The 25,112-nt window shown below is 46.5% G+C and overlaps 1 protein-coding gene across 6 annotated transcripts in view; it reads right to left on the bottom strand.

The window, feature by feature from the left end:
- Positions 1-1,139: 1,139 nt before the first annotated feature.
- The window catches only part of RGS3 (regulator of G protein signaling 3), a 276,636-nt gene continuing 252,663 nt past the window's right edge, over positions 1,140-25,112 (bottom strand). For 5 of the 6 annotated variants that reach the window (XM_085854601.1, XM_085854599.1, XM_085854600.1 and 2 more), the window contains 4 exons: positions 20,746-20,856; positions 20,400-20,461; positions 2,823-2,989; positions 1,140-2,657 (listed from right to left, as the gene is read on the bottom strand). In XM_085854601.1, the coding sequence (XP_085710727.1) occupies positions 2,466-2,657; positions 2,823-2,989; positions 20,400-20,461; positions 20,746-20,856 (532 nt within the window). In that variant the 3' untranslated portion in view covers positions 1,140-2,465. Of the gene's footprint in view, positions 2,658-2,822; positions 2,990-20,399; positions 20,462-20,745; positions 20,857-25,112 lie in introns of those variants that run through there. The other variant, XR_015051183.1, reaches the window with a different exon arrangement.

Genomic DNA, 25,112 nt, shown 5'->3' with positions numbered 1-25,112 from the left:
GTGCCAAGTTATAAATGTGGAGTACTTGCCGTGTGCCAAGTTATAAATGTGGAGTACTTGCCATGTGCCAAGTTATAAATGTGGAGTACTTTCCATGTGCCAAGTTATAAATGTGGAGTACTTGCCATGTGCCAAGTTATAAATGTGGAGTACTTGCCATGTGACAAGTTATAAATGTGGAGTACTTCCCATGTGACAAGTTATAAATGTGGAGTACTTGCCATGTGCCAAGTTATAAATGTGGAGTACTTGCCGTGTGCCAAGTTATAAATGTGGAGTACTTGCCATGTGCCAAGTTATAAATGTGGAGTACTTGCCATGTGCCAAGTTATAAATGTGGAGTACTTGCCATGTGCCAAGTTATAAATGTGGAGTACTTGCCATGTGCCAAGTTATAAATGTGGAGTACTTGCCATGTGCCAAGTTATAAATGTGGAGTACTTGCCATGTGCCAAGTTATAAATGTGGAGTACTTGCCATGTGCCAAGTGATAAATGTGGAGTACTTGCCATGTGCCAAGCGATAAATGTGGAGTACTTGCCATGTGCCAAGTTTCAATTTTTTCCTTGTTGCGGTTTCAGAGATATTGAGGCCCAAAGATTTTCCTTTTTTTTTTCAATATGGCTGCCACACCCCATGACCTATAACATCATTATAATTGAAACATTTTACATGAATAGTTGCTCCTATGGTGAAAATTTCGTTTCAATATGATAAGCTGTTGCGGAGAAAAACCCTCATGTTCTGCGCGGACAAACAGACAAACACAAACAAACAAGCGGATCCAAATGCAATTCCATCTCCTCAAGCACAGCTGCCCAACGAAGTTTCAACCCTCAAGTTGTCTTCTTTATTGATTACACTACAGTCTCATCTCCTCTTCCATCCTTCACTCGAATATTTTCTTTCCATTAACGCTCCCTGCAGCCACCCTCTCACCTGCAGATTGCTATCTTTCCCCTCTCTCTCTCTCTCCTCTCCTCTTTTTCCACTCTTTCAATCATCAGCCTGTTTGTTTGTGCAGTTGTACCTCTGCCTCCCCTCCAACCAGGATGTCACCCTTTCTTTCCCATGAGTCGAGAATTTGAATTAAAATAAAAAGCCTCCCTGATTCATTCAAATTCAACACTACAAATGAGTAAATGTAGTTCGTTTTTTATTTCATACAAAACACCTGTTGAGGCTGTACAAATAATCCCTCGCTCATGAAGGAACAGTTTTGACATCAATATACATCTTTTCCAAGCGAAATATTCTTAGGGTCACACATTATGTACAAAACTAGTTTTTGGTGCGACTCCTTGCTCAAGGCAGCATCTTGTCGGTGCGAGTCCCACTTTCTATAAAAACGACTTCACAGTGAGTTGGGTGGAAAGGGAGTTAGTGGGGAATTAGGTGTTCGAGGAGAAATAGTTACTAACTGTGGACAAAACACTACGATGCCATCACATGAAAGGCAACTACAGGTTATTTCTCCTGCTGTTATGACGATTATTGATGTAAATGTAGCCCTCGGGAGGTTGCTCCTGAAGCTGGGCGTGTGTATTGCACATGAGACACTTACAGAGTTAAGGAAGACGTCATTTCTTGGTAAAAAAAGAACAAAACAATTGTGACGTCATGCGATGCTGCAATTACTATAATCTTCAAGCAAGCACAATTATATATCTCATAACACTTATAGCAAACATCAAAAGATCATGAACTTAATATACACATTAGGAATGTAGAAGTTATTAAACATGAGTACAGAACAGTATATATTTGAAGTTAAAGCATAAAAACAGTGACCGAGTAATAAATTTTAACCTGATGAGAAATAGTACAACCAAGTATGTTCCAGCAGTGATTGGGTTTTGGCATCGAGACTGTGTACCAGCTCTTGTATCCCAGGTGCCAACAATGCGTGACATCGAACCAAACGACCTTTACAACACAACAATACTGCTGCGGCATACGTACACAAATGTGGCAGATGGAATGTTGTTGAAAATAATTACTTGCATTGTTGTTTACATCCATAAAGCTTATCAACCTTTGATTTACAGAAAGTTTTTTTTTTTTTGCAAAAGCCGTTTTTCATGTCGTATTTCATTCCTAGAATTTACTTTCCGTGGACATGCTTGCACCTGACGTGGCTGCAGAATCTCCAAATGATTGGAATAAATGTCATATACTGAAGGCTGGGCAGTAATAAGTGCAGTTCATCTGACCCTGACTCAAACATGTTTTTTTCATTAATTATACATTATTCAAATATCAAAAATTAATTCAATACGACTTCTATAAACTTATTCTACAACAGTGCATTTTCTCCACAGGAAAGATCTGAATATTACATTTGATTCCATGCGCAAACATTGAGAAAAGTACTTTCAAAATGGTGGCTGGGGATGGCGAGGAAATAAATTCAAAAATGGATACCAGGGGCACTGGGAAAAGAAGTTCCCAAAATAGAAGGGGGATCAAACAGGGATGGTAGGGCTGACTGAACGATAGCCAGACAATTCTTGGAACAGGTCAGACCGCAGGAAGCGAGGATATGAATCCCGCTCCATGAGGCCGTATATGCGGCTTTGAGCCAGGTGTAACGTGTCACACGTAGGCTTCTGCATGTTAGCTGCAGTCGCCTCACGTGTGTACGAGTCGAGGTTGACCTGCATGAAACAAACATGAGTCAAGAATAGTTTCAGCAAAACTCAGCTAAAAAGTTACAGCGAGTAATTCAGTAAATTGGCACAGCGTTCGATCACACAACAGGCCGATTAATTTATGAGAGCCAGAGCAAAGGCAACTACATAGTCCTATGCCCCGTGACTCACTTCTTTCGGTGCCTGGATTGCGATGAACTCGGAAAAAATCTTCTTGGCCTGAGCAGCCATTTTAGATGAAGATTTCAGTTTGCGATATTCCTCGCAGGCCAGCCAGAAATCGAGGTTTTCATCTGAAAACTCTGTGCGCAGGAAAGCACTGAATGCTGCCAGACCATCTGTTAAAAGAACAACACGAGCACATTGACGATTCATTTTCAGATACATCGACGAGTACAAAAAAAATTCAGATAGCAGGTTCAACTTTAATAAAGTTAACAGATAAAGTTCTGCTTTAGAACAAGCCGTGTGCTGTCCAGAATTATGCCTCCATTGCTGCCAATCAACCAGGTCATACCATGACAAGGCACATATCACGAAAGAAACTGAAATGTATGTCTGTGCAACGACATCTAATAAATATTTTCAAGTGTTTGTACGTTCCTTTTTCAAGGCCAAACCACAGCACCTAGAGGCCCACAAATTTAGGGTGTAGGCAATTGAGAATCTGGAAAAGGTTTTAAGTTCCTGCACGTTGGCCTTGACGTCCGTTTTTAGGCCACTAAAAGCCGCTATAAAGTGTATATTGGGATGTGGGGTCAGGCATTGCTTCTGCTGGCCCGCAGGCAAAAGGTAACCACCATGAGGCCAATAACTCCATCACTTTACAATGTCCAACACTTCCTGAAACCCACGCCGGAAAAAGCTCACCTGGACAGGCAGCGCCGGGTACCTGCTCTAGTTGTATATAAATGTCGTAACTTCATCATATGTACGAGAAGGAATCGAACACCTTTTGCTTATTCAAAAGGCTTTGGAGAGGAAAATACACCTACGATTCTAACGATATCAGGAAACACACCTCCCCTTTTTGATGCAATCTTCACACCAATAAATATACAAACAGATTAAACTGCATTTCACTTGTTTAATCCACTTCCCACAATTGCACCTGCCATTGTCTGCATCAGACAAATCAAAATACAGAATATTAGGGAGTTGAGAGGGGGGTGGGTTATTAGGGTTAATGTACAAGGTAACAGCGATATCCATGAACATTTTTAGATCCTCGTGGAGGATCTCTAAGTCTTACTCACGTTGTTGTTCTTCATCTTCTTCTTGTGGACTTTTTTGTTTCACAGCCTACAGTTTTCATCGAAACTGCCTGAAACTTGGCTTGTATATGTAAAAATACCCCGCACAGACAGTAACCATCTCCGATTTTGAAAATTCCTCCCAGAAAAAAAGTTATGACGTCAAAATATCTCCGCTAATGGAAATCGCCTAAAAATTATCTCCAAAACTAGGCAAGCTTTTTGAATTCTGTTTGTAGGAATCCAACAGGGCATTAGCAGAGATGAATTACCGCACATATGATACATCACTATAACGTCATATCAATTTTTATGACATCATTCCTATTTTTTGACAATTTTTGTTTCACAACCCAGAGTTTTCATCGGATCTTCGTGAAACTTGCCATCTATATGCAGAAAGCCCACGCGCAGCAGTAACCATCTCCGATTTTGGAAATTCTTCCTAGAAAAAAAGTTGACATCATAATATCGCTGCTAATGGAAATCGCCTATACCATTATCTCCGAAACTAGGCAAGCTGTTTGAAGTTTGTTTGTGGGTATCAATCCGGGCATTAGCACAGATAACTTATCACAAACCTGATACATCACAATGACGTCATATTTGTTTTTATGACGTCATCATTAAGAGGACGAGGATCTTAGCTCATTAGAGCTTGTTTTAATTGAAGACGATGTGCATTAACTGCAAATATCGTTTATCTGGAACAACCTTGGTCCCAACCTTTATGGATAAAAGAGGTTCTACTGTATTTACTTTGTGGTCGGTCGGGGTACATTTTTGGTCCAAGTTTTTTTGGGAACTGGCTGGCCAGACCCCTGACGTAGGTGATTTCTGCAGGAGTTTGCAATTTGTTCAGTGTGTTGGTTACAACTCGCCTACTCTTTATGAACAATACCGTGTGAGTTTATTATATCAACAATCAAATGCTAGAAGATCGGACCACCGGCTTAACATCTATCTGAGTGAGGGTGCACTTTGTGACGCAGCACCCTCCCTATGAAGCACCAATCTGACAGTTAATAGGTGGGTCGGAAATCGAACCCAGCTCAAAACAAATTGCGATTCTGCATCATCCTGTTGGACAACTCAGAGATTACCTGCAGCCATGAATTACATCATGCCCTTCTCTAACATAGGATCCAGCGATATATCGATATACCGGTATTGGAATTCTGAATATAGCGGTGTACCAAAAAAAGTCGACATGAAAAACAAACAAACCAGGTGTATCAGCAACAAATCGAAGAAAGGTGTTTACAGTGTTTAAATACCGTACATGATTTTAAAAGCTTTGATGCATTCAGCGTCTCGGTTTAACGTGGAGCAGGAACAGTGGAAACGTAACTATGATGTCAAGACATCCCAAGAAGTAAGGACAGTTGTTTCAAGTTTTAACCCTCAGCATCCGAGCGCCCATACAAGCAATCACGTTTTTCTTTGCCCTCGGAGTTGGTGTTAAAGCAATTGCCAATTGGTTATTATTTATATGAATCTGGTGTGCTTTAGAAATCTGGTGACAAATCAGTGATCTGCGATAATGGTATGAAAGCGATACCGGAACATGGAAGCGATACCGGTACATGGAAGTGATACCGGTACATGGAAGCGATACCGGTACATGGAAGCGATACCGGTACGTGGAAGTGATACCGGTACATGGAAGTGATACCGGTACGTGGAATCGATACCGGTACGTGGAATCGATACCGGTACATGGAAGCGATACCGGTACATGGAAGCGATACCGGTATGTGGAGACGATACCGGTACATGGAGGCGATACCAGTACATGGAAGTGATACCGGTACATGGAAGTGATACCGGTACGTGGAATCGATACCGGAACGTGGAAGCGATACCGGTATGTGGAGGCGATACCGGTGTATGGAAGCGACACCGGTATATGAAAGTGATACTGGTACAAGGAAGCAATACTGGTACATGAAAGTGATACTGGTACATGGAATCGATACCGGTACTTCGAATCGATACCGGTACCTGGAAGCGATACCGGTGTATGGAAGCGACACCGGTATATGAAAGTGATACTAGTACATGGAAGCAATACTGGTACATGAAAGTGATACAAGTACATGGAATCGATACCGGTACATGGAGGCGATACCGGTACATGGAAGCGACACCAGTATATGAAAGTGATACTGGTACATGGAAGCAATACTGGTACATGAAAGTGATACTGATACATGGAATCGATACCGGTACGTGAAAGCGATACCGGTATGTGGAAGCGATACCGGTATATGGAAGCGATACCGGTATATGGAAGCGATACCGGTGTATGGAAGCGATACCTGCATGAAAGTGATACTGGCACAGCGTTCGGTGATAGTCATCCCGGTATGATGAGAGCGATGGATGGATACCTGTGTCAATTTCCAATACTGATCTCGCTTTCAAACAAAATCATTTTTAATACAAGTTGAAGTTGGAAGTAAAATAACTGTTCTCATCATGGGGGGAATAAAGTCCTGTGTGGGAATACTATGAAAAATTACCATGTGTCGATGATGTGTATGCCATATATGAATACGTAATTGACCATTGGACCATTGCGTATTTTTGGTATCGATATACCGGTATGACCCCACCGGTATATCGATATCGACGGAGCCTACTATAACAGTTATAAATGTCCTGAATGTGCTTAAGAGTACAGTAAACCCGAAATATCGTGGGGGTTATGTTCCTGGAAAATGCCATGATAGTTAAAACCAATTTCATATGGTAATAAGGGGGTTAGGTTCCTGGGCTACAAAAAAATAGAGAGGAAGGTTGATGATAACCAAAAACAAATGCATCACAATTGAAACTAGAAGGGCACTTGGTAGACTGCATACCTTGACCACGCAATGCCTGATCCAGTGGAACATAGCGGCCCCAATATACTTTTGAAATATCATGCTACATACGTCATTTTAGGCCCTATCTCTCAATGGTGAAGAATCACTCAAAAGATTTCAGTCACCAGATCCGGATCCGGATCTTCACCAAAATCAAATCAATTCATCCTCGTCACACACCCAATATGTTTACCAAGTTTGATCTGAATCTGTCAACAACTTTTTGAGATATCGTGCTATATATCGGTTTAGGCCTATCTCTGAATGGTGAAGGATCACGAAAAAGATTCTCATCGTCAGATCCGGATCTTCACCAAAATCGAATCAATTCATTCTTGTCACACACCCAACCTCCCCACCAAATTCCATCCGAATCCATCTGCAACTATTTGATATATGCTGCACACAAACAGACAGACGGGTGAAAACATAACCTCTGTCTGTCCCTCTTCGGTGGGGCGGAGGTAATAAACATGTAAAAAAAAAATGGCTTTGCAATGAAGTCTCCCACTGCTTTGAATCAGATTAAACACAGCCCTTCCCTTCTGTAATTTGTCGAAAGCCCCCACCTCTTCCTCTCTCTGATGTACCATCGTCTGCACAGTGTCAGTGCCACTGATAGCTTCCTGAGTAAGGACTATAATGGGTGGTTTGCCATTGCCTTTCGAGCAGTAGTTAGGACAAGAATTTGTAATTCATTCATGGTGCCAGTGATAGCTCACATACACTTCGCAAAGAACACCGATCATGCTGGCAGACAGGACCCCAGTTTAACACATTGATGAACCACGCTGCCTGTGAAATACTGTTGCGGAAATGGCCCTTAATGTGTTATTAAATGTAGGATTAGCCCAGTTCCCCCCTTAAATGCATGTTTAGCCAGGTTGTTTGGTAATCGGACATTACATGTGTGTTGGGAGGTGTAGCAGGCTGTCCAGTGTTCGTACAGTGGTGGTGTACCGGGAGCGCCTTGTTTCTTTTTCCTTCCCCTCTCCAAACTAGCCCTGCCCAGCGCTCTGAGAATGTCGGATGGCGAGACAGGTCGGCAGCCGATTGGTGGAGGGTCGCTGCAATCTTGAGCGATGGACCAATCACGGTTCCCCGGGGGAGTGTCCAGAAGAGCGAGCGTCGGGAAGGCAAGGAAGGAACTGCATGAGGTCAGTCTGCCTTCTGCTGGATGAGAGGCTGCTAGTGTCGAGTCTGCGATCTGCTTGATGAGGAGTGACTTGATGGCTGTTCCTCCTCGGCGATGGACCCAGCGTGCAGGTCATCCCCAGGTTCATCCTGAATCCAACCACGGAGCCTCTTAGTCAGGAGGCCCAATGCAGAATAGTGTACGACCCTGCTGATTCCGTGTTAGAATAGTGCAACAGGTGTAAATTGACTGTCCAGACACACAGAAACGTGAATCAACTTGTTGCCAACTCTGGATATGGATAGTATGGCCGCCATGACAGTTTACAAAATGGTCGCCATTAAATACACTTTTCGTCATATTTCAGCCGCAAATTGACATGAAATTACAAAATTAGGGTCGATTTCCATGTTTTTGAGCATGCCTGAGCTGATGGGAGTATAGAAAAAAACATTGCTCCATCCATTTTCTAAAAATAATATGACTTGTTTTTCACTATATTATTTTTAAAGAAATGTTCAGGCTCGAATTAGAATGTCTGATTATACAAACCACAATCAATGAATTTTACAACTTTGCTATAAAATGAACCTAAACTGCATAACTGTGTGTTTTTCTGTTACCCAGGACTAACTGAAAAATGAAAGCCGCAAGATTTCTCACAGGGGTTCAAGGGATCGAGAAGAAGAAGAGCATGTAGACTGGAATAAATGCTTTATTTGCCAGGACAGTTCAAAAACTAGCAAGTCAACGCCACTTCGAAAGACTACAATCGTTGGTGTGAAAACTGTAGCTGAATGTTGCAAAGAAAGAGAGAAATATAATGACACTAAATATGTCGACTCATTCTCAAGAATCAGAAAATATTTTCTGTACCGGAGCACGTCGAAAAGATTCAATGGCACAAATTCTGCTATAGTGACTTTACTCACGCACAAAAAATAGACAGACTGAAGTCAAGGATTCAGCCACAATCTGTGACTTACACAGAAGAGATACCCACAACATCAGGTTCCTCAGAGAAATACCATGTCCCAAAGTCACTAAGATCCGCGCACAGCGCTATGGATTGGTCAAAATGCGCTTTCTGCCAGACTGACATTCCTGGAAAAGCTGGTGTCCTGACAAATGTTGAATTTGATCACACATCATCCAGGATGCTTATTTTGGCCCAATTTTACCCCACCATGCGTCACAGGTTTGCAGGTGTTTCAGACTTGATGGCAGCTGAAGGTAAATATCACCTCAAGTGTTATGTTTCTTTTCGCAGAAAGTATAAAAAGGAGAGTGGAGAGAAAAACCAGTCTCCTGAAAGCATCTGTTTCAGAAATGTGATGAACCAGCTTGAGAAAGAGCTGCAGAAGGGACATGTGTTTACCCTGAAAAACATCTGGGAACACTACAGCATGCTGTTATTGAATGATTTTGGAATTGAGGCTGGAGCCTACAAAAGCTACAATTTCAAGCAGAAAGTGGAGGTTCACTTTGGTAGTGACAAGGTGACATTCGTGCAGCCATTGGATGTCACAAAACCCCTCATAGTTGCGTCCTCAACTGTGACAAAGTTTGCCATGAGAACCACCGTGAATGATTTATCTGAAGAAGGTGAAAGTTCTGAAGAAGATGAATTGGCCCAGTGCAGTCTGCCTCATCATGAGAACGAAATCCTTAGCTGGATCTTCAGAGTGGGCATAAAGATTTACAGTGACGTAAAACACTCTCCAGGGCATAGCATTATCGGTGGACTGAACACAGAAAATGCAGAGCGAATTGTACCTGAAACCCTGTACATGCTTGTAAAGCTTCTTTGTGGTGGTGACAGCACTGACAAGATGGACAATGAAGAAGCGGATGAGACAGATACCAAGAACAAAGTTCTGAGCATCTGCCAAGACATTATTCATGTGGCTTCAGGACACTGATGTCCTCATTCTCCTTGTTGCCTATCAGCCGCATCTCAGTCCCTTTCTCTGGATGAATGCAGGGACACCCAAAAAGCAACACTACATTCCCATTGACTCCATCAATATCCCAGATTCGCAGAGGGAGTCACTTCTGGCATTTCATGCAGTGACAGGTTCAGACAGCACAAGCCAGTTTGCTGGAATTGCGAAGCGCTCTGCATGGGCTGTCTTTCAAAACAACTCCCACCTGTTGAATAACCTAGGCAAAGAGGAAATTCCTGATGAGAGTGTGATTGCAGATGCTGAGTCATTTGTCTGCAGGCTTTATGACCCTCATGGCCAAGATAACTCAATTCAGCGAGTAAGATGTGATCTGTTTCTCAGTCTGACCAAAGCTATTGAGAATCTGCCTCCAACTCGCGATGCTCTGATTCTACACATCAAGCGAGCGCACTACCAGACTTTTGTGTGGAGAAGAGCCTTGGAATCTGAACCACATCTACCTGCACCTGAGAACTGTGGGTGGGAACAGGTCGTCAAAGATGGCAACAAGACATTTCAGCCGCGACTCATGACTGCACAGCCTATTACTGCTTACTGTGTAGAACTGACGACATGCAAATGCCGTGGGTCATGCTCAACTCGACGGTGCAAATGTACACGGAATGGACTGCCTTGCACGTAAGCATGTGGATGCAAAGCCCTTTGTAGGAACCCGTTCAGTGTACAAGCCGATCAATAGCTCTGAAAATTGTACTTGGGTGTTCTCACAACACTTTTCTCTTCTGCAAAGCAACGTAATTTTGTGTGAGAAAGAATCTGACAGCTGTTGAAATAACCTTTGACTGACTGTAAACCCATCTCCATCAATAGTGCTAAACATTTTCTTTTTCACATTTGTTGCTCGTATGTGCATTTTCAATTTCGTCTTTAAGTTGTCAATTATGTGAAAAGTTGTGATCCAGTACAAAAATAAAGCACAAAATAGTGTTCCTCGTGTCAGATTACATAGTATTTCACAATCATGACAAATTTCTGGCTAGTACAATTTGCAGTAAGAAAAAGACTAAATCTGATGGCGGCCATTTTGATTACTGTCATGGCAGCCATAATATTCAGATGCAGACTTGGCAACAAGTGGAACTAGACTTGGTCATGCCTAGACTCTTCAAAAACACCAGTAGCACCATTCTAACATGAAATCAGCAGCGAACCTATTTTCTAGGCTAGCTACAGATTTTGGCTTCTGGACTGACTGTCTTTGCTCCCAGCACGGCTCGACACGTTTTCCCATCCCATCGATCCGCCTGCGGAGCCCAACACCCCGATTTGGCCTAATCTGGTGAGCAGGCCAGGCCTGGATTTGTATGCTGGACCTTGTGAAAAGCCAGCTGGAGCACACCGTGGATCTTTCGCTCTTGTGCCATCGACCTTACGGGGGCTGAATGCACCGAGGCTGGTGTGTGAGCGGTGCGACAAAAGGACGACGCCGCCATCTTGCCACGCGGCGTGTTCGAGCTTGGGCGCTCGAATCCGTTGACATCGGCTTCTCCTGAGCTTCATTCGTGCCTTTGACACTTTCTCCTCGTCCATGAGGCATCACCAAGTACGCTGTGTCTTGTCTGCATGTTGTCTGCATGTCGTCCAGGCCTAAGGTTTATCTCGCTATGGTCCCCTTTGAAACCCGTATCCGTAGCTCCCCAGTTAAGAGCAGGTTATAGATGAATGATAACGTTCGTGAATGCTTTGCTTGTGTTGTGTTCCCTGATGTGTCCCCAATTAATCTGGCTGATTCATATGAAAGTTGCCGCCTTGAGTTTATTCGTGCCGTGCTGAGGAACAATTGTTCGATTTGTATATAAACCCAAATGGGCTACGGACTGGCAGACTTCGCTCGGTCTCTGACAAATCCAGTCTGTAGCTGGGATCTATTTCCCCAACTGGTAAGGCCCAGGTGTACATTGGTATCGTGATCCGAGGCACGTGACCTGAGGCCTGTGCCGAACTTGCTGGCGTTATAACCCTGGAGATGGCGGTGCTGTTAAGTGACGCTGAATCTTCAACATTTGGCTGTCAAGAGTAGGGTGTGAATCCCACCACCGCCGAATCCTTTACAATACCAGGATGGCAGTTTATGGCTGGATCAGGATTCGAAACCCAGACGAGATGGCTTAGAGGTGAGTGTGGTACTTGCAGTCCATCCTGACAGCCGCAAAAGCCCCACCTTCATTTCCTCCTTTTGTTAAAGCTGTCAATGTGTTTCTTTAACAAATCGTTCTGCAGCTCCGAACACCTGCAAATAAATAACGCACTCTCGCCTCGACTAAGTTTATCCAAAGCCTCCATTTTCTGAGTCAGACATCACTTTCCTCGACTTCTTTGCATTTGGTTCATACCGAGCGCGTGAGCACTGCATGTCTCAGTTCCCACCTGCACCGCAGCAGCCCCTTTGATTTACAATTACATGTGTAAAGTTGAAACTGCTAACAACCAGAAGGGCACTCAGTGGAGCACATACCTCCGCCACACAATGCCTGATCCAGTAGAACATCTCGGAGCCAAGATGATTTTTGGAAATATTATGCTGTATATCAGTTTAGCCCTTTCTTTCAATGGTGAAGAATAAGCCTGGTGTTGGCTTAGTGGTTAGGGTGGCGGCTTGGGATCCCAGGGTCCTGAGTTCAAGCCCTGTGGGCTGCTGAATTAACACCAGGGGGTTGACTCAGCCTGTCATCCATCTGAGGTCGGCGAAGTGAGTACCAGTGTACTGGTCCCGGTGTATGCCCCGGTTAGAATAGGTGTAACATATCCCTGTGTGTCGTAAGAGGCGACCAGGGTTGGCGTCAGGAAGGGCATCCGGCCATAAAACATTGCCTCAAGAAAAAGCCCAACCCCTGCACAGCAGGGAAAAATGGCTGTAAAAACGGTCATTTTTTCAATGGTGATGAATCACTTGAAAAATCAAAAAAATAATGATCGTGTCCGGATCTGAATTTGGATCTTCACCAAAATCGAATCAATTCATCCTTGTCACACACCCAACCTGTCCACCAAGTGTCATCGAAATCCGTCAACATCTTTTTCAGATATCGTGCTATATATCGGTTCAGCCCCATCTCTTCTCAATGGTGAAGAACCACTTCAAAAAAATTGTCGGATCCCGATCCGGATCTTCACCAACCTTAAAAAATATATTCTTCCTTGTCACACACCCAACGTGCCCACCAAGTTTCGTCTGAATCTGTCCACAAACATTGAAATATCCTGCCCACAAACAAACAAACAAACAAACAAACTGACAAATGAAAAATCACTCACGGAGTGCCACTTGATGAAATGGAACGGCACTTGGTAGAGAGCATTCATATCTCTGCCAGGCTGAACAGTTTACATTTGTATTCCACTGATAAGTCGGATCTGAATCCGAACCTTCACCAAAATCAAGTCGGCTTGTGCTTGTCAAGTTACCAACTCATCCACAGAGTTTTGTCATAACTTGTCCACAACTTTTTGAGATATCATGCAAAACATCATAATTTTGACCACATCTCTCAATGCTGAAGAATCACTTGAAAAATTGTCAGATACGGATCAGGATTCTGATTTTCATCAAAATTAAAACAATTAGTCCTTGTCACACACCAAACCTGTCCACCAAGTGTCATGCAAATCCGTCCACAACTTTTTTGAGATCTCTTGCAATATCGTTTTTATCCCCATCTCTCAATGGTGAAAAATTACTTAGAAATGAAATAATTCTCGTATCGAGATCCGGATTCAGATATTCACAAAAATTGAATCAATTCTTCCAAGTGGCACACCTAACCTGCCGACGAAGTTTCGTCCGAATCTATCGATAACCCTTTGAGATATTGTGCTATATAACGTGTTTGGCTCCATCTCTCAATGCTGAAGAATCACTTAAATAATTCTCAGATCTGGATCTGGATTCAGATCTTCACCAAAACGATGTGTTGCTGTCCTTGACTGGTCAATTACATGCACAATTTTTTTTAAAGAAGAATTGCTTCAAAACTGTGGCCAAAAATCATGTGACAAACAGACAAATGCTACACACCAACATACTTAGTGAAAATTTTTTTGTTCCAAGTGACAAAGAGACAGGGTGAAAACACAAGCTCCTTCGACCTTGGTGGCGGAGGTGATAATCCACATAATTTGTCCATCGTTTTATGCCTTAGTGTCATTGTTAACGCTGCACGAGAAAAAAAAGGCTCATGGTGTGAGATAACCATCAAAATTTAGCTCAAAAACCGCGATTGGTCAACTTAACCCGGCGATAAATAATTCGGTACACAAGAGGTTGCCTGCGATTGGTCAAAACCTGATATATTTAAGGGTTTACTGTGTACAAGTATTAAAACACAAAACACTTTTTAAAATTCCAAAGGGTTGGTCACAAACTAGTGTTTGTGGTGATTGTGAAACTATATGTGTATATATGTATATGTATATATATATATATATATATATATATATATATATATATATATATATATATATATATATATATATATATATATATTGTTAAGGCTGTGGAAATTCGCAAACCACCATTCAGGGTCCGAAGGTGAGATAACTCTAAGTACATGTGTAGTTAGCCCCAAACCCATTGTTTAGAGGGAATTTATGTGATTGATTCGGGCTGCGACGCTTTGAGATAGCCGTTTTTCTTTTCAATCTTTATTTTGAACCGCTATAACCATCAAACCACCACCAAAAACCCTCCACCACCCTCACCTCTCTCCTTCTACGGCCATTCCCGCACCACCTGTGAACACTGAGCGTCGGGCTGTTTTGGGCTCCTTCAAAATACGCACCGAGTCGCGAGTGCAAATAGCGGCCTTTCCGAGGGAGAATTCGGATCAAGAATGTTACATGCCCACTTCTGATCCGTCCAATGAGCAAGCGCAGAGCGGCTTGGCTCCGCCTCCATGCGCGTCCGTGTGAAATCGAAATATGCAAATTCTAGGATCAGGGGAGGTTCACGCCCACTTTTCCTCCGTCCAATGGGCAAGCGTGGCTCCGCCCCCGAGCTCATCCTGATCCGGAAATTTGCATATTGTTTCTCCTGCCGGCCTATAAAACGCCGAGCGCAAGGCGAATCGTGGCAGAGTCAGTTTTGAAGGCAAAGAGTTTTGGCAGAGAGAGAGAGAGAGTTTTGGTAAGAGTCATCGAGCAGAGTGTGGCAGCAGCAAAGTGTAGCAGCAGCAGAGAGTGGAGTCGGGTGGCGAAGGCACCGAGTTGGGTTCTGCAGTCGGCTGAGGACAGTTGGGGGAAGAGGCCAAGGAGCTCGGGTGCGAGGCGAGAAAGACGGTGGTTGGCAACGAGGTCGCGGTTGGAGATCGCTCGTCACGGGACCCAAGCCAGCCAGCCATTCTCCCTCCCCCAGAGCATCAACAATTCCCCATTTTCCCCCGCGCTGAGATAGTGCAACAAAGGGGGCCCCGTTCCCACCCTACTCCAAACGTCATGCCAACGAAACCCGCGAAGGAGCACGGAGTCGGGGCACATCCACCCGGTCTCGTGGACCTGGCCGCTCCTTCAGGTCCCGCGCACATATTGGCCTACAGGCCCGTCTGCCCCCTTGTCTATGAGGGCGGCTTCTTTCCTTTTCTTTTGAGTAAATGTGTGTGGCGCCGTGTCTTGTAAAGTAGAACTATGTAAGTGTTGCCGTGTGTACGCGCATTCCGTTGTAACTCTGCGTCGTTGTTTCTTTTGTTTTCCTGATATAGGTGCATTTTGACTGTTTGGCTGTATATGTGTGCTTTCCGTGTGTCGTGTAATAAATGTGCATTGTGTGAGCTGTTTTCCCATTTCGCTTCGTCTTTTCTTTATTGACTCTCCATCCTGCTTCAAGTAAAAGGGTTCGTAGTGGGCTTAATACGCCCGATAATTAATCGGAACCGTCGAGGCCGACGATAACACCGCTCGGTTATCCCGATAGCACGGAACGGACCGCTTGAGCGGTTCGTGTCCGGAGTCGGCCTGCGGCGAGGTACGATCGCCCGGTCAACCATCCGCGCAGGTACTTAGGTGGATCGAATTTGGCGAGCAACCCTATACTGCGCGGGTGGCCAATTGGCACGGTCGTGGTGGGGTTAAACCTCCACCCGTGACTAGCTCCCGGCGTTGTTCCGAGAGGGTCATGACAGAATTGTCCGTTCCGGTGGGCGAGGCGGCCGCCATTCGAGTCGAGCGGCCGATCGCACGCTGGCGGGCGCGAATTCGTAACTACATATATATATATATATATATATATATATATATATATATATATATATATATATATATATATATATATATATATATATATAGTTTCAGTAAATATGTAAATGGATATGGGGAAAAAGTGTGAAAAACAATAGGTGGAATAGACGGATAGATGGAGAACAAACCTATAGTTCCCTCTGGTGAAACTGGTATGTGACTAATAATAGAGAACAAGAAGCGAATACTTCAATATCGCGCGGCTGGAGGCAGTAAAAGGTTAAGAATGATAAAACAATTTTGCAGTTTTAAAATTTAAATGTAGACACAGTGAATTTCCTTGCATGATGGGAAGAGTTGTGACGTTGGACAAATTTCTACTTATAGCCCTCAGATCAAAGGGACGTGCGCGGCCATAATTGTGACAGAAGACACAGGACAGAATAGCCAATTATATAACAGCGCGATGTCGCCGCGCTGTAATAACCACTTCTGTCACCAAAAAAGAGGAAGAAATCACCTCCACAAGACGTTTCAAAAACACTTCTGGTGAAAAACAACGAAGAACGAGAGTTACAACGCTGCGCGTCAACAACTAACGGGACAGGAAGATTATCACTTCCTGCTCAGGAAATCAACTCCTGGCATCACACAGAAAACGATTCAGCACAAAAAACGTCGCTCTTCCGCATTAACCCCACCCACAATTCACCCGGCAATCTCCGCCCACAATTCACCCGGCAATCTCCGCCCACAATTCACCCGCAATCCCCGCCCACAATCCACCCGGCAATCTCCGCCCAGAATCCACCCGGCAATCCCTGCCCACAATTCACCCGCAATCCCCGCCCACAATCCACCCGGCAATCTCCGCCCAGAATCCACCCGGCAATCCCCGCCCACAATCCACCCGGCAATCTCCGCCCACAATTCACCCGGCAATCTCCGCCCACAATCCACCCGGCAATCCCCACCCACAATTCACCCGCAATCCCCGCCCACAATCCACCCGGCAATCTCCGCCCACAATCCACCCGGCAATCTCCGCCCACGATCCACCCGGCAATCTCCGCCCACGATCCACCCGGCAATCTCCGCCCACAATGGCAAACTCCGCCCACAATGGCAATCTCCGCCCACAATCCACCCGGCAATCTCCGCCCACAATCCACCCGGCAATCTCTGCCCACAATTCACCCGGCAATCTCCGCCCACAATTCACCCGGCAATCTCCGCCCCCAATCTACCCGGCAATTACCGCCCACAATCCACCCGGCAATCTCCGCCCGCAATTCACCCGGCAATCTCCGCCCACAATCCACCCGCCAATCCCTGCCCACAATTCACCCGCAATCCCCGCCCACAATCCACCCGGCAATCTCCGCCCAGAATCCACCCGGCAATCCCCGCCCACAATCCACCCGGCAATCTCCGCCCACAATTCACCCGGCAATCTCCGCCCACAATTCACCCGGCAATCTCCGCCCACAATCCACCCGGCAATCCCCGCCCACAACTCACCCGCAATCCCTGCCCACAATCCACCCGGCAATCTCCGCCCACAATCCACCCGGCAATCTCCGCCCACAATCCACCCGGCAATCTCCGCCCACAATCCACCCGGCAATCTCCGCCCACAATGGCAATCTCCGGGGGTCCACCCGGCAATCTCCGCCCACAATCCACCCGGCAATCTCCGCCCACAATCCACCCGGCAATCTCTGCCCACAATTCACCCGGCAATCTCCGCCCACAATTCACCCGGCAATCTCCGCCCACAATTCACCCGGCAATCTCCGCCCACAATCCACCCGGCAATCTCCGCCCACAATCCACCCGGCAATCCCTGCCCACAATTCACCCGCAATCCCCGCCCACAATCCACCCGGCAATCTCCGCCCAGAATCCACCCGGCAAGCCCCGCCCACAATCCACCCGGCAATCTCCGCCCACAATTCACCCGGCAATCTCCGCCCAGAATCCACCCGGCAATCCCTGCCCACAATTCACCCGCAATCCCCGCCCACAATCCACCCGGCAATCTCCGCGCAGAATCCACCCGGCAATCCCCGCCCACAATCCACCCGGCAATCTCCGCCCACAATTCACCCGGCAATCTCCGCCCACAATCCACCCGGCAATCCCCACCCACAATTCACCCGCAATCCCCGCCCACAATCCACCCGGCAATCTCCGCCCACAATCCACCCGGCAATCTCCGCCCACGATCCACCCGGCAATCTCCGCCCACGATCCACCCGGCAATCTCCGCCCACAATGGCAATCTCCGCCCACAATGGCAATCTCCGCCCACAATCCACCCGGCAATCTCCGCCCACAATCCACCCGGCAATCTCTGCCCACAATTCACCCGGCAATCTCCGCCCACAATTCACCCGGCAATCTCCGCCCACAATCTACCCGGCAATCTCCGCCCACAATCCACCCGGCAATCTCCGCCCACAATTCACCCGGCAATCTCCGCCCACAATCCACCCGGCAATCCCTGCCCACAATTCACCCGCAATCCCCGCCCACAATCCACCCGGCAATCTCCGCCCAGAATCCACCCGGCAATCCCCGCCCACAATCCACCCGGCAATCTCCGCCCACAATTCACCCGGCAATCTCCGCCCACAATTCACCCGGCAATCTCCGCCCACAATCCACCCGGCAATCCCCGCCCACAACTCACCCGCAATCCCTGCCCACAATCCACCCGGCAATCTCCGCCCACAATCCACCCGGCAATCTCCGCCCACAATCCACCCGGCAATCTCCGCCCACAATCCACCCGGCAATCTCCGCCCACAATGGCAATCTCCGGGGGTCCACCCGGCAATCTCCGCCCACAATCCACCCGGCAATCTCCGCCCACAATCCACCCGGCAATCTCTGCCCACAATTCACCCGGCAATCTCCGCCCACAATTCACCCGGCAATCTCCGCCCACAATTCACCCGGCAATCTCCGCCCACAATCCACCCGGCAATCTCCGCCCACAATCCACCCGGCAATCCCTGCCCACAATTCACCCGCAATCCCCGCCCACAATCCACCCGGCAATCTCCGCCCAGAATCCACCCGGCAATCCCCGCCCACAATCCACCCGGCAATCTCCGCCCACAATTCACCCGGCAATCTCCGCCCACAATCCACCCGGCAATCCCCGCCCACAATTCACCCGCAATCCCCGCCCACAATCCACCCGGCAATCTCCGCCCACAATCCACCCGGCAATCTCCGCCCACAATCCACCCGGCAATCTCCGCCCACAATCCACCCGGCAATCTGCGCCCACAATCCACCCGGCAATCTCCGCCCACAATCCACCCGGCAATCTCCGCCCACAATCCACCCGGCAATCTCCGCCCACAATCCACCCGGCAATCTCCGCCCACAATCCACCCGGCAATCTCCGCCCACAATGGCAATCTCCGGGGGTCCACCCGGCAATCTCCGCCCACAATCCACCCGGCAATCTCCGCCCACAATCCACCCGGCAATCTCTGCCCACAATTCACCCGGCAATCTCCGCCCACAATTCACCCGGCAATCTCCGCCCACAATCTACCCGGCAATCTCCGCCCACAATCCACCCGGCAATCTCCGCCCACAATCAACCCGGCAATCTCCGCCCACAATCCACCAGGCAATCTCCGCCCACAATCCACCCGGCAATCTCCGCCCACAATCCACCCGGCAATCTCCGCCCACAATCCACCCGGCAATCTCCGCCCACAATGGCAATCTCCGCCCACAATCCACCCGGCAATCTCCGCCCACAATACACCCGGCAATCTACGCCCACAATGGCAATCTCCGCCCACAATCCACCCGGCAATCTCCGCCCACAATCCACCCGGCAATCTCCGCCCACATCACACCCAACCATAAGTGTGACAGAATAGTCAATTATATAACAGCGCGATGTCGCCGCGCTGTAATTACAAACGGGCTGTTTTGGCTCTGTCATTTTTGGGGCTCAGCAATGCCATCCATGAGTTTCACGAGTGTTGTTGGATGTGAAATCCTCCGCAGATGAACGGTAGCTACTTTATCGGTTCATAAACTTGCATCTTGGTAGATTTTGTTTGAGGATTTGTGTGGTATTAAAAACATGGAGTGTCCGTGCCATCCCTACATAGCAAGCCTGACCGACTTCTTGGTGATTATTCCCCTCTCCAGTGTAATGTGCAAATGACACAATAGGTGACATGAATTTGTCAATTTTCATCATCAGTCAAACTACCAGTTGGAATATCATTTTTCTCTTGATCTTGATCCTGAATGCATCACTGTTACACATCTTTTTTTTTTAATTAAAAAGCTGTGTTAACATTGTGGAATCTTACATTTGTGGGAGAGTAGTTTGTCCAGCGATTCTGCCCATTTCATTGCCTCCTCCTGGCTCGGCCTGCCAAAAACACATGCCTGCACTTAATTAAGATCTGTGGTTTGTCAACTGTAATAAACAATTTTCTTTTAAAGTGCAGTACTAACTGGAAAAATGTCCAAATGCAAAAAAAACAAAAACAAACTGGAAATGCAGATTCCATACCATGCCTCATGCTCCCTGCCCAACACCAACCACTTATCCAAACAGTGTACAAGTAAACTTTTCGAGTCTTCAAATTATTTTATTCCCTGCTCAAAGCTGATCTAAAATCCTCAACAACCGTTTCACACACAACAGCTTACCGCAAAGATTTCCCTCCTTTTTCACTTTTGTCTGCAGGGCTGGTGGGCCGAGATCGTTGACCATCACCCTTCTTCTTCAAGAAGCCAAGCCTGTGTTTCAATTCTTTTGTTCTGTAGGACAGGGCGATACCTCCCTTCAGATTTGTGAATGCAAAAATCAGCACATGTTGCACTTACAACTCCCCGATCAGCATCCAGGACACGGTGTGAATAATATCACGAGTGTGATTCTCATGAAAGTTACACTTTTGAAAATCAATGAAGGTATAAATTAGATCCTCTCCAAGACCAACTGAATGTCAAAACGAATTGTCTGCTGAATATCTTTCTGGTAGAAATGCTTGAACTGATTTCAGCAATGTCTACTGGAACCATGATAGCAACTGAAGACCTATATGCCCTTGATAAAAGGCACATCGGTGTTCAGATCAGAGTTGCTATCAAAGTTTTAAAGTTGTTGATGATGGAAGGAAAGTCACACACACATATATCATATATGTATGTATATATTGCAGCACAGGTCGACAACAACATAACTCTTAAGAAAGACTGTCTTCACCTTGCAAGATGGTGAAAGTGAAAGAACATGGGAATGGGAAATACCATTTTGCATAATAACTAGTGTTATAACTATTAATAATTGACATGATATAATGTCGGATCACCTGGGGTCACACAGAAAACGCCAGTGAGCGATCTTGCTATAGGATCGTAAATAAACAATGGAGTGTGGAAACCACTGTGAACTTTCTTCGTCGGCTCCATCAATCATGCAAAGAGTGTAACTTTCGCAAGAACCACCTTCCTGTAAACCACAATATTGTTATAGATTTCCGCCGGTTCGGCGTGCGCATAATCTTTTCAGCCCAATCCAGGCCACGCGTCCACCGGACGCGAGAATCTAGTCGTAGCTTCCGGACAAACGCCGAAACCCAGCTACGGGTGTTTTTAATAATACACCATGAACCAGCCAACTATTCTGTCCACGCGCTACAGGGTCAATCGCCGAATTGTCGATATACCTAACTATTCGCGTGGGCAGAAATGCTGGGAGTTTATACCTCGACGGGGCCTGCACGAAAACGAGCCACTTATGCGGCTCGTTCCATATGCGAATGCCAAGCGGTTTTATTTCGCCAGATCCCGTCGGACCAGATTATTTTATCGGCTTGATAATCAGCCAGCTAATTTCCCGAACGCATCATGGCAGTCAATGGAGAAAGTGATGCAACGAGCAGGTTGACATTCAAACAACATGGGGGTTTATTTTTACACGTAAGCAGTCAATGAATGGGGATAGGGGACAAGACACGAGCAAAAGCCTACAGCCAATGTCTATTATGCAATGTACATACAGGCACTTAACAACGATTCTACTTTTGGACAAGGCGCCACAGACTTTCATGCAAATCCCAAGAAAGAAAGAACCGGGCTCGTGAGCCTTTAATGTACTCAGGGCCGGGATGACTGGAACAGGCCCTGAGAGACCGGGCCGGCTCCCTGGCCACCCTCGTGGTGACTCGATGGGTCCTTTTACGGCGACCTTTACTGGTGTCTCTGTTTGGCCTGGTGCGTTACGAACGCGCCAGTCGCTTGGGCGGCTTGACGAGCAGCTTGTACGGTGGTTCTCGGTCGTCCGGCCTTCACTGCGGCCTCGCCTAGCTGACGACGCGCTGGAGGAGCGAACGGGTCTCGACCCCAGCCTCCTGCTGGCGACCCTTCCACTCCGAACTCCAACGGTTCAACTCCTGCCGGTGGCTCGGCGTCTCTCCAGCGGCTCTCAACGAACCGCTCGCCAACCCAGCCAACAACATGAACTCAAGCCCTTGTCGGCGAGCGTCATGCTTGTCATGTCATGCTTACAAGTCATGCTTGTACGCGGACGTGGTTGAAATCACCGGCTTCACGCGGACGTGGTTGAAATCGCTCTTCCGCTCCAACGAGGATATGGCTGGATTGTGTCGCGATGAGATGCTGTTTGTTGGTGAGAAGATGGCGGCGTTGTGGAGATGCTGGCGTCGTTAAGATGTTTGAGGAGAAGATGGCAGTTGTGGAGAAGATGGTGAGGCGATGTTCGTTTAAAATAAAAGACAGAAAAGAATAACGGCTTACTCAAAGATGCACAGCTCGGCACACAAATAATTCCCTTTATACATCGGTGGGGAAATCTAAGCTGGAACATACACTTATCGAAATAACTGACCTCTGGGGAACCTGACTGGTGTTCTGTGAATTTCCACAACCGTAACAATATTTTACAATTTATCATTATTTCAGCCAGGATGCCCGAATCATTCATTAAGTGGGGCGTTTCATGGTCATTTGATGAACAGAATTTCTGTAACATTTCGTTATTAAAAGATTTGAATATATTATCAAAATGCTTGATATTGAATTCGGAAAATGCTGTGAAGGATACGAAATGACACTTGATTGGAGTTAAAGTTTGTATGGAATAGCTTGAAAGTGGAATGACAATTGTTGGGCCATCTATTTAATATGTATGTACCTGCAGAAGGGAGGCGGATTCGTGAGGAATTTAGGAAAACAAGGAAAACTAGAAAGTGCATCTGTGAAAGAAAGTGAAAGAAAATGCAAAGCCCGTCCATTTTGTTTTCGGACTACTTCTTCTTCTTCTTCTTCTTCTTCTTCTTCTTCTTCTTCTTCTTCTTCTTCTTCTTCTTCTTCTTCTTCTTCTTCTTCTTCTTCTTCTTCTTCTTCTTCTTCTTCTTCTTCTTCTTCTTCTTCTTCTTCTTCTTCTTCTTCTTCTTCTTCTTCTTCTTCTTCTTCTTCTTCTTCTTCTTCTTCCGTATGCTATAAACAGTACAGTACACCTTTGACCTTTTGACCAAATTCTTAATTTGTCTTCTCCATATTATCAAAATAAAGCTTTGTTGAAAATTTGATGACAAAAGCTGAAATGGTAAAAAAAAAAGTTACAGCCCGGACGGACACACACACACACACACACACACACACACACACACACACACACACACACACACACACACACACACACACACACACACACACACACACACACACACACACACACACGTGACTGCAAAACCCAGTCTCCTGACACGCAGTGGATGGGCTAATAAGTTTGAGAGGGTAAGGGACTAAGGAGGGGATGTTTTCGGATTGAAGAAGAAATGGACATGTTTGGAGCACACCAGCGGAGAGGAGCTCAAGAATTCCACCATATTTCCATACATGATCGGGCTGGCAGGATAGCTGAGAGATAAGCACACTCACCTCTGAGCTGTCTGGCTTGGGCTCCAATATCTGCCCAGCTATAAACACCATCCTGGTGTTTCGCAGGCAGAGCGAGGCATTAATGTGTGAGTCCTCCCACAGATGGACCGTTAAATCGAATGTTCCGTCTGATAGCATTAGTTTGTGGATGTTGAAGATCCATCGGTTCCTATCGTAAAAAGTAGGCGAGGTTTGTCGTTACCCTGGAAAAATTCCCAAACCCCTGCTCTAACGTACGGGGAGCACTGCAGCGGTGGTACAGCAGCACTTCCAGCAGCCATGTGAACCAGCAACCATGTGAACCAGCAACCATGTGAACCAGCAGCCATGTGAACCAGCAACCATGTGAACCAGCAACCATGTGAACCAGCAGCCATGTGAACCAGCAGCCATGTGAACCAGCAACCATGTGAACCAGCAACCATGTGAACCAGCAACCATGTGAACCAGCAGCCATGTGAACCAGCAACTATGTGAACCAGCAACCATGTGAACCAGCAACCATGTGAACCAGCAACCATGTGAACCAGCAACTATGTGAACCAGCAGCCATGTGAACCAGCAACTATGTGAACCAGCAGCCATGTGAACCAGCAGCCATGTGAACCAGCAACCATGTGAACCAGCAACTATGTGAACCAGCAGCCATGTGAACCAGCAACCATGTGAACCAGCAACTATGTGAACCAGCAACTATGTGAACCAGCAGCCATGTGAACCAGCAACCATGTGAACCAGCAACTATGTGAACCAGCAGCCATGTGAACCAGCAACCATGTGAACCAGCAACTATGTGAACCAGCAACCATGTGAACCAGCAACCATGTGAACCAGCAACCATGTGAACCAGCAGCCATGTGAACCAGCAACCATGTGAACCAGCAACCATGTGAACCAGCAGCCATGTGAACCAGCAGCCATGTGAACCAGCAACCATGTGAACCAGCAACCATGTGAACCAGCAACCATGTGAACCAGCAGCCATGTGAACCAGCAACTATGTGAACCAGCAACCATGTGAACCAGCAGCCATGTGAACCAGCAACCATGTGAACCAGCAACTATGTGAACCAGCAGCCATGTGAACCAGCAACCATGTGAACCAGCAA

The sequence above is a fragment of the Eptatretus burgeri genome, chromosome 14 (genome assembly GCF_056783735.1).
Source record: "Eptatretus burgeri isolate ZD-2024b chromosome 14, Ebu_testis_v1, whole genome shotgun sequence".
Classification (NCBI taxonomy): domain Eukaryota; kingdom Metazoa; phylum Chordata; class Myxini; order Myxiniformes; family Myxinidae; genus Eptatretus; species Eptatretus burgeri.
This window is presented reverse-complemented; position numbering and strand designations above follow the sequence as displayed.